Source organism: Anastrepha obliqua, chromosome 3 (genome assembly GCF_027943255.1).
Source record: "Anastrepha obliqua isolate idAnaObli1 chromosome 3, idAnaObli1_1.0, whole genome shotgun sequence".
NCBI lineage: Eukaryota > Metazoa > Arthropoda > Insecta > Diptera > Tephritidae > Anastrepha > Anastrepha obliqua.
This window is the reverse complement of record NC_072894.1, coordinates 53,606,272-53,622,743: the sequence shown is the minus strand read 5'-3', so window position 1 is coordinate 53,622,743 and position 16,472 is coordinate 53,606,272. Positions and strand designations below refer to the sequence as shown.

The window sequence follows — 16,472 nt, the reverse complement described above, 5'->3', positions numbered from 1 at the left end:
GATGATTGCAGGAAGGCAACTGTTTATTTTCTTTCAGTACTTTGTATTCTGATGATCATGGATATGTCTGATCAGCAGCAGTGTACCACCCTTAATGTCGTCGACTGTGAGTGATCCAGCTGATGGTAAAGTTTGTTTTGATTTAATGTGTCAAAATTTGTAAACGTATGCAAACACACGATGTAACTTGCTGAATGAATTTTGGAACTTGCAACCGTAAGTTGATTTTGTTGTAAGTCGATTTGAGTTGCAGCAATTAAAACATGGCGCCGTCTTTCTGGAAGATTAGATAATAAATCCAATCCATTGGCCAAGCAATGCGCTGAATCAAAATGGAGGAATGAAGGCCCATTAGCCCAAAGGGTGTTATTTAATAGTTCGTTTGGAGTGCAGCCGCACGAAAGAATATCCGCAGGATTCAGTTCGGTGGGAATGTGATGCCAGGTCATGCTTGATGTAAGCGATTGCATTTAAGCCACGCGATTTGATACGAATATATTAAAATTACTGGGAGCAGATCGTAGCCACGACAATGCAATCATTGAATCCGACCAAGAATGGCACTCATATGAAAGTTGGCTATTTTCGAAAATATTTGAAACCGATTCCACTAACAGCAACGCAGCAGAAAAGTCGAGTTTCGGAACCGTGATCGACTTCAAAGGTGTAACTCTGTACTTGGAACATAGAAGATGTATTTTGTTGACGCCGTGCTTTTCAACGCATGCATAAGCACAAGCACCATAAGCGGGTAAACTGGCTTCACAAAAGGCATGATTTTGAACGCGGACTTTCAGTGCAAACACGTACCGTGGAAAATGAAGATTTCTAAAGAATGAAAATTGACCACACAAGTCCATCCAAATGGACTGTAGCGATTGCGGCACGCTTCCATCCCAAACCAGTTTTTCCTTCCATAAGGCTTGCATGAAGATCTTCAACTTTGTGATAACTGGGGATATTAAGCCAAGTGGATCGTAGAACCGCGCTATGACTGAAAGAATAGATCGCTTTGTAATTTTCTGCGAATTCAAATTTGTTGTGAAACTGAAAAGAAGGTTGTCTGAGATACATTCCCATACAAGATCAAGGGCCTTTGTCACATCGATACGATCATAATATTTTATGAATTTTTCGCAATTACTTTCGTCTTCATTTTTCAAAACATCAACTTCATTAGAACACCATTTTCGAATTGGAAAACCTCCTTGTAGGAGTAGCTGTCTGATCTCTTGCTTCATTAGTATGACCTCCTCGATGGAATCACAACCTGATATCAAATCATCCACTTATAAATCTCTTCGAATGATTTTAGCGCCGACTGAAAATGATTCCTCCTCATCAAATGTAAGTTGATGCATAGCTCGAATAGCTAGGAAAGCAGCAGGTCTCGTTCCATATGTGACCGTGTTTAACTTGTATGTCTTGGTTTGCTCTGATGGGTCGTCGCGCCAAAGAATGCACTGCAACTGGTCATCAGGGCTATTCATTTTAACGCAGCGGTACATTTTACATATGTCGCCACATAGTGCAACTTTAAAATGTCTGAAGCGCAGCAAGATGTTGAAAAGTTTTGGCTGATTGATTGGCCCTGGTAGCAACAAATCGTTTACCGAATACCCTGCAATAGTTTTAGCAGACCCATCAAAAACCACACGCAGTTTTGTAGTGGTACTGTCTTGCTTTTTAACGCAGTGATGCGGTAAGTAGTAAACTGGTTTGTCTGCTTGAAATGATGCCAGCGACATATGACCAAGATCCTTATACTCCTACATAAATTCCGAATATAAAAATTTTGTGGATTCCTCCTTTTGGAGTTTTCTTTCTAGCGCCCTGAATCTACGTAAATCTAGATAATACGATTCACCAAGAGCATCAAGATCGGATTTAGGTGGTAGTCTAACTGAGTAAGTCCCCTGAAGGCAAACGAAGAAAATTGAAACTGGTGAATGATGAGATCGAAGTTAAAGTTGATTTGCTAACCGGGTTGTAACGAAATTTAATTGAGACGCAGATTCTAAAATAGCGTGACAAGGAATTAATGTATACTAAAATAATGGCCGTTGCTAAGAGCACACAGTTATTAGACATATTTTTCGAGGCTAACTGGCGATTGGTTATAGGCGATGCTACAATTGGTTTTGGTCCGCTATCTTGGTTGCCATTTAAATGCAACAAAGTGTTATGTTTTGCTTGGGAATACCTGCAATTGCCAGATTTGCATTGCTTGATAGTGTGGCCCTTACGTAGGCAATTTAAGTACAAAGCAAATTTGGAGAAAGATTCAAAAAAGAAGTGCAACCAGTAATGAAATGCTCTTTGGAATCACAAAAAATACAGAGTGGAGTGGGCTTGCCACCACCTACAGTAACAAGTACGCTTGCTTTTGGTTTTTCTTGAGATACAATATTTTTCACCTGTTTCCTAGGTGCCTGTATGACCATAGCGTTTTCCAAATTCTCCATCATGCGGCATCTTTTTTCCAAAAACGTTAACATATCAATCCATGTAGGTAATTTGTGTGCAGATAAATTCTCTTCCCATTTCTCGTGCATTTCTCGATCCAGTTTACTTGTGATGAGGTGAATGATTAAGCCATTATATAGTAGTTGCTAAAGTTTGCAGCTCTCGAAGATGTTCATTTACTTGATCGCTTAATTTTTATAACCCATCTGATGCGCCCATTGCCTTACCTTGTACCCCGAAAATTGCCTTTATGTGTGCTTGGAAATGAAGTAATTTATTATCAAAACGTACTTTTAATAAATCTAAAGCTTTGTCATAATTCTCTTCACTGGGCTCGAGTGAGCGCACAGTGTCTAAAGCTGCATCACTGAGACCGGTGATCAAGTACTGCATTTTTTCTAATTTGGACATCTCCACGTCTTTATCTATTGCTGAAGTAAACGTGCTGAAAAACGATGGCCAGTCGAGATAGGAGCCACTAACAACTGGAATTTAAGCTCAGATAGCCTGGATCGGCGTTGTAACTGCTGCGGCGTAATGTCGTCCCAGGAGAATTGTCGTAGTGTTGAAGAGTGCGCGCCAGATGACTTACATGTGTTTTGTATTCAGCCAACGATTAATTTTTGCCTCTACCTGAATATACACCTTGAAGAAATTTTTGTCAGCATCAGACTCAAATTCCTTACGGTCCAATAGCTTAAGTGTTGATCGTGCTTTTTCGAAGTTTGCCTGCAAATGCTCAGCATGTTTAAGTCGCGCAGAAAGTTCGGCCTCATCTAAGCTTTTTAGCATAGATGACTAGATGTGAAACTCTTTTTCTCGTGAGAGCGCTGAAAAATGTGCATTTTTTATAACATCCGTCAGTAATGCCACACGGGAAAAAACATTGAATGAGTATTTTATAAACAAAATTGGGAATTTTTAGTTTCCACACCCCCATTGAGGTTAGTATATGGCGTGCGGTTGCCCAGTAGCCTTATATCACCCAAACACACCTACATATAATAAAAATAAGCTCAATCAGCATAAAATACATAAATAAGCTAAAAAATCAAAAATATTTAAATGGAATTATTCAAAATTGATATACTATAGCATATAATAACTATAAAGTAATGAACTCGAAAATGTATAAATAAATACATAAAATATTGCAATTTTTAATATAAGAATAAAACTAAAACAGATAACCTTTAATTTTGTATTAGCTAAAAATAGTTAAGTATGTTTGCAAAATATTTCAAACTCAAGTTCAATTCCCTTACCTACACTTTTTAACCATAAAATACATACTTACATATATACAAATTTACAGTCATAAACCAACACACAGTTTTCAATAAAATTACATGTATGTAAAATGTATTCAGATATGTACACAAGACGAATTAAAAGTAGAAGCCGAAAAAGATATAAAAAGCTTTGGAAAATTCTACAAACTCCCTTCAAATTAAATTAAAATACTTACCCTTTGCCAAACAGCAAACAAATCGTTGTAAAATAAGGAAAATATAAACACGCTATGAACTTACTCCCCAACCCAATATATTGGCTGTTGTAAGAGAATTCGAACAAGTCACTTCATACATTTTTACAAGCATCCAAATAATCAGCGGGTTTCGCTAAAACTTGGCCAGCGTTCAAACCACCTGTTTTTAAACACAATATCAAAAAAGGGAACAAGTAAAGGGGATAAATTCGGCTGTACCGAATCGACTCCTCTCATGATTCTGAGCGTTTGCATGCAACCAGTAATTGAACAAAATTGTAATACCCTTGTGCAAAAGTGCATATACATACTTATATATGATTGACAAAGTAAGAACAAAGTCTGAGGTGATTTGAAAATTAAAAGACTTTTGAAATATTTGCCTCGTTTTAGAAGGGATTCCATTTAATTGTAAGCGGGAATTTGCAAAATGAATAAAAATGGTCCCCGCATTCCTTCGAAATAAATTGATATTATTTTCTTCACTCTCCTAAAGAGTATACGCATAACGATCGATCGCAACCATAATTTTACACTTCTGGGTATTATATTTAGCTTAAGCTGTGTAGAGGGGGTATCCTTAATTCTTCTCATGCCACTTATCGTACTCAAGAGCCAACGAAATCGCTTCTTTAAATATATACCTATTTATGTACATTTTCATGTGTTTACGTACTTGTGTTTATTGATATTTATGTATTTACATTGTATTTTTACAGAGTTCTTTTCCGTTCACCCAAATCCACCCAGGCTACTGTCACTTTACTGGAAAATTTACATCTCATTATTGAGAAGACGGCACCTGGGGATGTTACCGCCGACATTATTCCAATGCTGTTCTTTGCTTTCGAAAGCTCAGCAATACAAGTGCAGGTGGGCGCCTAGATTATTAGCTATGTACCCAAGGTTGAACTGTATATATTATAATGTTTATGATTTGATTTATGTTTATATCTTCTAATGAGAATTTTTTCGCTGAACACAATGCCATAATGTGTGAGCGAATCCTTGAATAATTCAGGTATGGCAGTCTGTAGGCGGTGGTTAAATGATGTAATTTTTCACATATAAAGGGTGATCAATTTAGAGATTTTGGATTTTAAATCGAAATAAAACAACGAAAATTCAAATTGATTGCTTAATCTTTATTATTGTTGGCACTTATTTTTTAAAGATAACTCATTTCAAATGTTGGTCGCAATTGCGACGTAATTCGGACATCCGTAAACACCAATTTTGAATGACTTCCGACTCGTTGGAGGACTTCGGTCGATACCTCGTGAATAACTTTAGTAATGTTGACTTCCTACATAACCCTAAATATAGAAGTCCAAAGTGTGATATCACACGATCTTGGTGACTAATCCACTGTTCCGCGACGAGAGATGAATTGCTCATCGAAACGACGACGCAGTAAATCCATTGTTTTACGGGCTGTATGGCAAGTTGCGCTATTTTGTACGATCCCAATGTTGTGATAATCACGGGCTTCAATATCCGGCATCAAAAAGTCATTTATAATCAGTGCGATAGCGTTTGCCATTCACTGCCTCGTCTTTGAAGGAATATGCTCCGATGGTTCCTCCTCTAGCCCATAGGACGTCTTTCCTATTGAAAAAAGTACCTTGAATCTGATCACCCTTTACATGATTGTTAAGAGCCGTATTTTGAATAAAAAATAGTAAAACTTGAAAGAATCTAAATATGCAGATGCTTCATTTTACAATAAAACAACATCTAGGTGCGCCTTTTCTTTGCAAAAAATGAAATCAGTTCTTTGTATTCAATTCAATTCTATGATTATTTGGCATTTTCGAGCAGCCTTATGATTCTAAGCTAGTAGAACTTCTATGACATTGCGATTTACATATCATCATTAAAAAATTTATTAATTATATAAGCTCAGACTGCTTCAGGTTCTAAAAAAACATTTCACCAGCCGACCTCTTAACCTCTGAAGACCAATTCAGTAAGCAAACTTTAAATTTATCTAGCGCCACTAGAAATTCAAAGCAGGTGAAGCCAAACTGCCATTTGCCAACTTCTCATTTGAAAGGATGGGTATTTTAGTGTGTCGCATCCTTCGAGTTTAAATAAAACTAGAGAGAAATTATATTATATTTGCTTGAAATTTCAAATTGTCACATTTCACTTAAGAGAGAAAAAGCCCGGTTCAACATAATACGAAAACTAAATTTAGAAAAAGCATTCACATAACATTTTTGATAGCCATACAACTCAAATAAAGCAAAAAAGTTATTAAAATTACCAATAATTTAACTTATGACAGGAAATTGAGAAAACAACGCTTATTGTTAGAAATACGATTGCCTATTCCAATTTTATACCACTTTATATTTTTTAAATGTGTGAAATCTCCTTTTACTTTTCTATACAAAAAAACCTTTACTTTATTTCTTGAACCACCTCCACACGCAGAACGCTGCCGTTGTTGCAGTTACAAACGTATTCGACAACATTGAAGATGTCTTTTTAAGAAGTATGGTTGTGCCAAAGGTAAAATCGGTGTTTGAAAAAAATCTAGCCGATCCAAAAATTGTGCAAATTGTTCTCATCTGCATTGAAGGACTGATGGATAAACTGGAGCGAGCTCAGGTGAATAATACTTGCATATAAATATGTAACTTTTCATTTATACTTATGCTAAGCAGCCTGTCTGGTAAGTTCTAAATATGTATGCAAATGCGTATATGGAAATGATTGTAAGTCGTAGGTAGAGCAGAAAATGCACACTCGCGCTACTCTCGCATACATACCCGCATATGTAAATGTATAGGTGCTTGTATGTATTTGTAGTCTGCAGCATTCATACCTACGAAAAATGTTATCCACCTCACAATCAGTTTTCTGTTATTTATGTATATGCCGAATCATTTCCTTCAATATCAATATTGCTGCAAAAGGTTATGATAGAAGTCCTGCAGCTGCTTGGTGATGTTCGCATACCGGATCCGGATATTGTGATGCATACAGTTCGTAAGTATTTAACAAAATAACAGTATAAGCAATACATAAACATATGTAGAAATGTATGTGCATAGTATGTAATATTGGATCATCATGGTTACTTTAAAGATTTTACGGGATATCTACATGTATATTATTATAGGACGTTTCATACCTTGTGTTCACACAAGACATTGCTCCAGACACTTGAAAACAGGTGTTGGCTGTCAAAAAAGAGAAAAACTGTTTGTGTTAAAACGTGAGAATGTGTTGCTACTGTGTTTGCAAAATTGTCTCATGTAAAAGTCAAGAAACTTAAACACATTAATTCTCTATGAAGAGTTACAGTATTTAGCTGGAATTAAACAAGATCCAGTGGAAGCTGACCTACAGTTACTGCGGCTAAAGCTATTATTGGTTAGTTGTCTCCAAATAATTGCAAAGGGTTTTCCAATAACAGGTGTTATTGGTGAATGGATTGTGTTATCGAGAGATGATTAACGATTTTTTATGGCCGGAATTGGATGGTATTGATCTGGACAACGTTTATTTTCAACAATAAGGCGCTACGTGCCACACAAGTACGAAACCATTGATCTTTTACGAGAAAAGTTTCCGGAACGTGTTATCTCTCGAAGAGGCGATCACAATCTCAAAGATGGAATTCGTGAGGCTATCAAGGACATAGGGTAGCCACTTTGCAATTCGGTTATGGAAAATTTCATGAAAAGGATATTGTCCTGTAAGTGTGGTCATGGCGGTCGTTTGCCTAATGTTATTTTCCTCTATTAACGGCATACCTTCCTCTTTATAATGAAATAGACATCCGATTATTTATATTAAAAAATATCACTTTTCGTGAATATCAAAGTAACACCTCTTATTGGAAAACCCTATATTTATAGTTTCTTTTTTAGTTAGAAGTTGCTGGAACTATTGCAAAGTTTTTCTTCTAGCGAAATCATAAACAGTTTCAAACTATCTAACCCGGCTTCTGACAATGCACGTATTTTTCTTCTTCTGATTGGTGCGATAACCGCTTACTCTATTTTGGCCGAGTATAATAAAGCGCGTCAGTCATTCTTTCTCGTGCTAACCGGTGCCAGTTGGACGCACCAAGTGATGTCAAATCCTTCTCCACCTGATCTTTCCAACGTAGAAGCGCCCTTCGTCCTCCTCTGCTACCACTAGCTGGTATCACATCGAATACTTTCAGAGCCGGAGCGTTTGTTTTCATTCAAACGACATAACAAACCAACAAATCCGCTGATATAGCAAAAAAGTGAAAGCCAAGATGTCTGCATCTTACGCCAGCGAGAGCAGAGTACCTCAAGATAAGGTGCTGAGAAGATTCAATCTCATCCTCCATACATCTTCTGCAGAAAGAACTTGAAGCAACCCCACCACATGGACCTTATTGAACAATGGCCGGTAAAGATGCCCAGAAAACTCGAGAGCTGCGGCTTGCTTTGTTAGCCTTAGCCTCCGATCTGTTTGTGGCCAGAAAGATCCGTCGACTTTTTGCCCGTTCGGGCACTAACCTAGCGCTTGCTGAGTTGACGGAAGCCTCTCTTTCCAAGAACAGATCACAGGTTCTCAGGTTAACCCCTTTACTCTCATTTCGTGGTGAAACCGTCTCAATGGTCCTCTGTCTAACTAGCTCATCAGCCCTGTAATTTCCATCTATGATACTGTGACCGTGAACCCGAATGAACCTAATATCAAAGTACTCTGATGCAGTCGAGAGGGAATTCACTAGTTTCGAACGTACCAACGAAGATCCCTAATTGCTGCTTGGTTGTCGGAATAAATATTTACTTCCCTTAATGTAGTTACAGAAGTAAGCCATTATTCCGCTGTTCCTTTAATTGCGGCTACCTCCGGTTGGAAAACACTACTGTGGTCCGGTAGCCTAAATTTGAACTTGAAGGCTATGCTGGCAGTTACATTCCGAAAATTCCTTGAAAAAAATACTTCAACTTGTACACTAATTTAATTTAAGCTAATATCTATTTGACGATCTTAGAGAAAATTGCCAAATATGAGACTATACTAGTAATTGACACAGCAAGGAGAGCTTTGGTTGTTGTAACTGCCATTTTCTATTTTTGTTCTAATCTCATTGAAATGTTGGCGCTTTTAAAACATTTATGCTAACTCTTGTGTATGCATTAACAAGTGAATAATAAAATATGAAAATCAATACGTGCTTGAAATATTTTGTATTTAATAACAAACAACTACGTTTCAATTGCTTGCAGATATTTATCACAAAATGGTTGCCGATAAAACGTATGGGCTGACGGTGGAAACGGTGGCGATACACGTGCTTCCATTACTGATACCGCACACCGTTAATCCCGGCTTAAATCTCGAACAATATTGCATGCTGGTCGAGGTAAAATATATTTTTACGCAAACATTTTAACCCTGAATAGTATTTACTCGTATGTTTATGCATTTCATATAATATTTACATGCAATATTGCATGGTGTTCAACGCTGTAGTAAAAATTTGTGATGAAAAAAGTATATCAGAAGCAAATGCAAAGCTATTACGCAAACACCATCTGGCAGATTGCGTTCAAGGTTGTTTCGATAATTTTTGATGTTATAATTTTTAAAAACTTTATTATATACGGCAACCAGATAAAATCGATATGAGAAGAAATTAAAATAAAGCAAACACATAAAATTTACTCTGGCTTTATTTTGAAGCTATGATACAAGCAACATCATGGAAATAACCACCTCGGCTTCGTTGGTAGTACTTCAAGCGGTCGATCCAATTTTTGATAGCTCAGTCCAATATTTGCAGTGTTATTTCGGCAATAACGTTTTGAACGTTGGCCTTAATCTTATTGAAAGTATTTCTGTTGTCAGTGTATAGTGAAGACTTGAAGTACAACCAGAGAAAATATTCGTGCGCTCTCAAATCGTATGATTGCGATGGCCAATCGATGAACGCTCGCCATGATATGACCCAGTATTCAAATTTCTCCTTCACAACTTCGAGTGTTACGAAAATCGGTTAATATGCTCTGTGCCGAAGACCATTGACCATTAACGGTAACGGTGTCGCCTTCCTCATTTCGAAAGAAATAAGGACCAAACAGGCAGTCCTTATAAATACATTAATGCTTGAAGGAACACTCGTATATTATTCTCGCTCTAATAGCGCCAATGTTAACATAACCGCCAAAGCTGAAAATAGGCCTCCTCGGAAGAATAGTTTTAAATTATATTTACGTATTTGCAACTGAGCCGGAATTTCGACCATATTTTTTAATAGTTTCTTGGAGTCCGGTAAGGGTGAACCGACGCTTAGTAATATGATTGGATATACTGAATCTTTTGACAGCAATTGGCAGAACTACTGCTATCTAGTCGCTTTATGTTATATTATTATCACTAGAAACTGTGAAGACTAAACTCGGTAGATTGGGCTTCTTCTTCTTGATTGGCCTTCCTCTTCCTCTGCTACCACCTGCTGGTACCACATCGAATACTTTCAGAGCCGGGGTCTTTGTATCCATTCAGATGATATGACCCAGCCAACGAAGCCGTTGGATCTATATTCGCTGCGCTATGTCTACGTCGCCGTAAAGCAGAAATCTTGTGCAGAATCTTTCTCTCAAACACTCCAAGCGACACGTTATCGGATATTGTCATCGTCCATGTTTCTGCGCCATACGTTAGTACGGACATGAGGACTTTACTATTCAATAGCCTACTTAGTCCAAAGTAGCACCTATTGGCAAGAGAGATTCTACGTCGGATTTCAAGGCTGACATTGTTATCGATGTTAGTGCTGGTTCCTAGATAAACGAAGTCTCTCACAACCTCGAAATCATAACTGTCAACAGTGACGTGGGTGCCAACATGCGAGTGCGCGGGCTGTTTGTTTGATGACTGAAGGTATGTACTTCGTTTTGTCCTCGTTCACCACCAGCCCCATTCGATTTGCTTCTTTATCCATATTGGAACAGGTAGAACTAACAGCGCGTTTGTTAAGGCCGATGATATGAATATCATCGACGTACGCCGACAATTGTACGCTCTTATATAAAATTGTGACTGAACGATTAAGTTCTGCGGCTCGCACGATCTTCTCCAGCATCAGGTTAAAGAAGTGATACGACAGAGGGTCACCCTGTCCCAAACCTCGTTTGGTATCAAACGGCTCAAAGAGGTCCTTCTGACGACGCTGCTGGTATTGAGCAACCTCATTTTGCATAGTCGTATTAGTTTTGCGGGGATACCAAATTTAGACATCGCGGCATATAGGCAGCTTTATAATCGTCAAAGAGATGATTTGTGTTGATTCTTCTTTCATGGGTCTTTTCCACAACTTGGCGTATTGTGAATATTTGGTCGCTTGTAGATTTTCCAGGTCTAAAACCTGATAAGGTCTAATCCATTGGTTGACGGTGGCTTTCAGCATTTCGCACAATACGCTCGCTAGAACCTTAAGGGCTATACATAGTTAGACGACTAATCCCCTGAAGCGGCCGACGGAGCCGAATGGGTTGGTGTATGGTAGTCACACCATACATTGTAGTCGGAATTCGGACTACATAGGTTTGAATCTCTGTGAATCACCAACATGAAGGAAAATTTTTGTCTAATAACGATCGTCCCTCGGTAGGCAATGGCAAGCCTCCGAGTGTATTTCTGCATGAAAAACCCCCTCATAAAAAAAATATCTACCGTTCGGAGTCGGCTTTAAACTTCATTTGTGGAACAACATCAAGAGGCACGCCACAAATAGGAGGAAGAGCTCGCCAATTACCCAAAAAGGGTGTAAGCGTCAATTATATATATATTTATTATATAATATAATATCGTTATAAATAGTTCTGCACTCCTTTCTAAGGTCTGCTATATCAGTGGACCACCATGGAGGTTTCGGTTTGCCTCTTCTTGTTCTCTGAGGACATGCTGCTTTCGCAGCTTGTTGAAATGCTGAGGTTAGCTCATCAACCGCTGAGTCGAGCTGTAGCTCGGAGTCAATTTGGTATGTCGCGCCAAGGAGTTTGCTGGCCAGTGTGGTTTCAAACACGCCCCAGTTTGTGCGTCTGCGGTTTATAACCGGCTTGCACTGCTTAGTTGGTAATGAAATATTGTACATTAGGTACCTATGATCTGAGAAGGAGTTGTCTTTAGACACTCTCCATTCTTGTAAGATTTGCGCCCCTTGTTCATTGACACAAGTAATGTCTAGAACTTCCCTTCTTGTAGTAGTTACAAAGGTAGGGGTATTGCCTGTGTTGAAGTTTTACTGCTGTGAACTACCGTTAGACGGAAAAATATTTGGATGCATGTTTCTTTTCGACAAAGCACAGTCTTCACTTGAATTATCAAAATCCTTGGCTCACTAGATCAAATACGATTGCTTTAATATCATTCCTTAAAAATGATTGCATCTAATGAAGTGAACCCGACTGTATGTGTGTAGGTGTAGGTGTATGTTTGTTCATGAATACAGTGACTGATTTGCGAAATCGTTAAAAGCATACAGAAATTCCAATTAGTGTTTTTTTCTTGCATTTCTTGTTTATATATTACATATTTACAAACATGCATATGTGTGGAGACATGTATAGTATATGTCCATGCATTTTTTTTATCGAAACTCGCTTCATCAACTACTCGTTTTCCATTTCAATCATACCATATTCCATGTATGTACTAACAGGTGCTGCAAGAGATGCTCGAACAAATTGACCGACAGCAACGTAACAAATTGAAGCTTGAGAATCTGTCAATACCATCACCGGAACGTCATCGTCCATTCAGACATCAATTCTCTTCGGATAACTTGAATGCACCACCATTCCATATACCCAATTTGCGAATCGATCAGCGGAAAACATCCAGTGCTGAGGATATGGCACAGAAGAACTCTGGAGGTATGTACATACATATAACACACACTTCTTCCCACACACATACTATACATGTAAAGGCATTCGAGATCAAATGCAAATGCAAACAGGCATACTCACATACTTACTAGCTCGTACAAATGATATGCATTCGTACCATACAAATGATATGAATTCGTACCATACATGCCATGCTTACGTTTTGTGGGAAAACAAATATAATAAACTACAACAAGAAGCGAAATTTTATCAGATTTTTTTCGCTATATGTCCACCTTTTTTTAATTTTAGTTCAAGTACCCGACTTTGTAACTACTTTTAGTTAATGCGACCCTGCCAAGCATGACACAAAATCGTAGAACATTTTTTTCTAATAGCGCTCGCTCCTCGGCTGACAATGACAAACTTTCAAGTGAAAAAACTTTTGCCTAAATCCATCTGCCGTTCGAAGGTGGCATAAAACTCGATTTGTGAAAAAACAGCAAAACACCACCTTAAATAGGAGCAAGACTTCTGTCAAACACTCAATGAAGGGTGTATATAAAAGATCTTTCAAAAGTGAAGCCTAGATGTTAAAAGTGAATAATTCCTAGACGGTACCTTTTTTATGTTATCTTTGCTATTTGTCCAGTAGGAAGATATACAATTTTAAACGATAGCAAAGCTTAAAGCGCATTATTGAACCTTATTGTGATCTATGAAAATGATCGATTTTTCAGAAGAGCATATCGCAAAATTCATGATTTTCTTTATGGAAATAATTGTCCGAAAGAGCCGGCAATCCAAAGGTTGATTAAGAAATTTCAAGAAACTAGTTCTGTCGGGAATAGAAAAGGGCTCTTACTGATTTTGCCTGCAGACGTGATCATGGTGAGCATTTAAAAGATGTAATTTTTCACACATAATTCTTACGAAACCTGAAATAATCTTAGTTTTTACATGCATTTTTTTTAAACAACACCTAGGCGCGTCTTTTGAGACATACTACACATATACTTATAAATGTGTCAATTAATAAAAAATCTTTTTCACATCATTAAAAACGGGTATGTCTTTCGGCTATGCAATTAAATAGACGCAGAAGATAGTCCAACATAACGAAGCATGGATTCCAAACACTACCTGTTAAGTGCCTGGCATAATTGAAACAGTCGAAAAAAGTCCACTGAATCAAAAACTAAAATCCGCAGATTAAGGGCAAAACGAGGGTTAAAGCCTTTGAAAAAATATAAAAATGATTAAATATTATTAAATAAATACAAAACTCATAAATATGATGTCATGTTAAACCACCTTAAATTGCTCCTTCTGACTCCCGGACTTGTGTTTGCAAGCTGAGATCTACGCTATAGACAAAGCAGCAAAAACGATTCAACTAATGGACTTACCTCCAGCAAACCTTACACTTTTTGTTCAAGTGGTTGCTCTCGCTTATCCAACAACACAACTCACTTTGTTGGGTTCCCGGCCTCTCTGGAGTGGAGGGAAATGAAAGAGCGGCTGAGTGTGCAAGGAAAGGCTCTGAGCTTTACCTTCAGCGAGTGGTAGAGGACATAAACATTCCTCTAAACGAACTGTATACTGCGATTGACTTGAGCCTAATAGCGGAAACTAATAGAAGGTCATCTCTGACGATTAACTGCAGGGTTTCCAAAGCGCTCTGACCAAAACTTAATGTTAAAAGGGCAAAATGTCTGCTTGGATTCAATACCTCATCTACACAGAGCCAAAATCACCTAATAAAATAGAACAAAAATGATATGATATCTCTATGGATTTTCTTCAAGAAGAAGCTCTTCATATATTTGTAGATAGAACTTCTTAAATTCTTGAAAAAGATATCTTCGAAAAATTATCAGAGATTCTCTTTGATATATCTATAGAGATATCATATATTACCGATAAGATGTTCCTATTAATATATCCAAAGAGATATCACAAGTTATTGAGAAGATAATCTTATTGATATTTTCGAAGAGATATCTTTCAAATTTTAAATGGAGTACCTTTTATTTATTTACCCCTATAGATACCTAAACAAAAAATAAAATTTCAGTTTATTTATAAAATAATATGGGTTATTTATTTTTATGCAAACATTATTATTACGTATTATTATAAATACAAAAAATTATTTGTTTTGAATATATTTAGTGCCAATATTTTACAACCTTAATATTTTAAGTCCATCTAGTTCTTTAAAGTTTATTATTTTATATACATTGCTGTAATTGCATATTAAATACAGGGTGGCTGATGAATTTTGCTACATTAAGAAACTCAAATAACTTTTTTTTAGTGTATGGAATTCATTTATTTTTTTTTTCAAGTTGAAGGTCATTAAATTTTATTAAATGTAGCTTAACTAGTTTTAAAAATAATTGAATTTAAATGCCCCCCATGCTCGTTGACACAAGTGCGGCATGTTAGTAAAAAGTTGTTCATTGCTGCTTTGAGAGTTGCGACAGGAATAGCCGCAATTGTTGCCCGAATGGATTGTTTTAGTTCATCCAAATTTGTTGGCTTTGTTTTATAAACTTCTTGTTTACATAAACCCCACAAGAAAAAGTCAGGTGCAGTAAGGTCAGGCGACCTGGGGGGCCAACGAAATTCGGAGTTTCTTGAAATCAGTTTATTGGGAAATTTTCGTCGCAACTCTGTCATAACAGTCTGGGCTATGTGAGACGTCGCCCCATCTTGTTGAAACCACACAGAGTTGAAAGGAATTCTCTTTCGGCGTAGTTCTGGATAGAAAAATTCTTTCAGCATTTTCAAATAACGGTCTCCAGTAACAGTAACGGTGTGACCATTTTCTTCAAAAAAATAAGGCCCGACAATACAGCGTGAAGAAACCGCACACCACACTGTCACGCGAAGAGGATTCAATTCCGTCTCGTGGAATATCTGTGGGTTAGAAGTACTCCATATTCGACAATTTTGTTTGTTCACATTGCCGTTTAAATCGAAATGGGCATCATCAGACATGAAAAGGCAGTTTAACATGTTTTGTACTTCTTCCACCATTTGCAGGATCTTCTGGGAAAATCCAAGCGAATCGGCAAGTCTGCTGCATTCAGTACGTTAATCATTTCAATTTTGTAGGGAAATAAGTCTAAATCTTTGTGCATTATTGTTTGCAAAGACTGTCGGCTGACACCAAGTTGAGCAGATAAGCTTCTTGTTGAAACCCTTGGATTGCTTTGTATAGCTGCAGCTACAGTAGCGATCGTTTCCTCCGTCCGAACTGGTGGGTTTCGATGATAAGGCCTTCTTGCGACTGTTCCTTGCTCAGCAAAATTATTCACCAGTCTCATTATGGTCCATCTGCTCGGGGGATCGCCACCAAACATCCGCCTGTACTCTCTCTGTACCAAAACTACGGACTCCAGTGCGTGATAGCGGCGGACTATCCAAATTCTTGTTTGCGTGTCCCAGTTATCCATTTTAATAAATTTTAAAGATCAATCTGCAAATTAAAACAAAAATGGAACAGATAACTTAAAAAGAAAAAAAGTTATTCAATTTTTTTTTGGTAGCGGCTTTCATCAGCCACCCTGTACGATTGATATTTTTGTGATAAACTTATATTTTCTCATTTTTTTACGCAAAGCATGACATTATTATTTTTTACTAAAAATCTAATTATTTCATAAATATTTATA

General features: G+C 37.4%; 1 protein-coding gene across 1 annotated transcript in view; it reads left to right on the top strand.

Moving 5' to 3' along the window:
- Nucleotides 1-16,472, top strand: part of LOC129241974 (uncharacterized) — a 109,097-nt gene that overhangs the window by 5,519 nt on the left and 87,106 nt on the right. Inside the window, exons 4-8 of the mRNA XM_054878521.1 lie at nt 4,675-4,828; nt 6,395-6,571; nt 6,880-6,952; nt 9,184-9,320; nt 12,621-12,834. Coding sequence (XP_054734496.1) covers nt 4,675-4,828; nt 6,395-6,571; nt 6,880-6,952; nt 9,184-9,320; nt 12,621-12,834 — 755 coding nt within the window. The remainder of the gene's footprint in view (nt 1-4,674; nt 4,829-6,394; nt 6,572-6,879; nt 6,953-9,183; nt 9,321-12,620; nt 12,835-16,472) is intronic.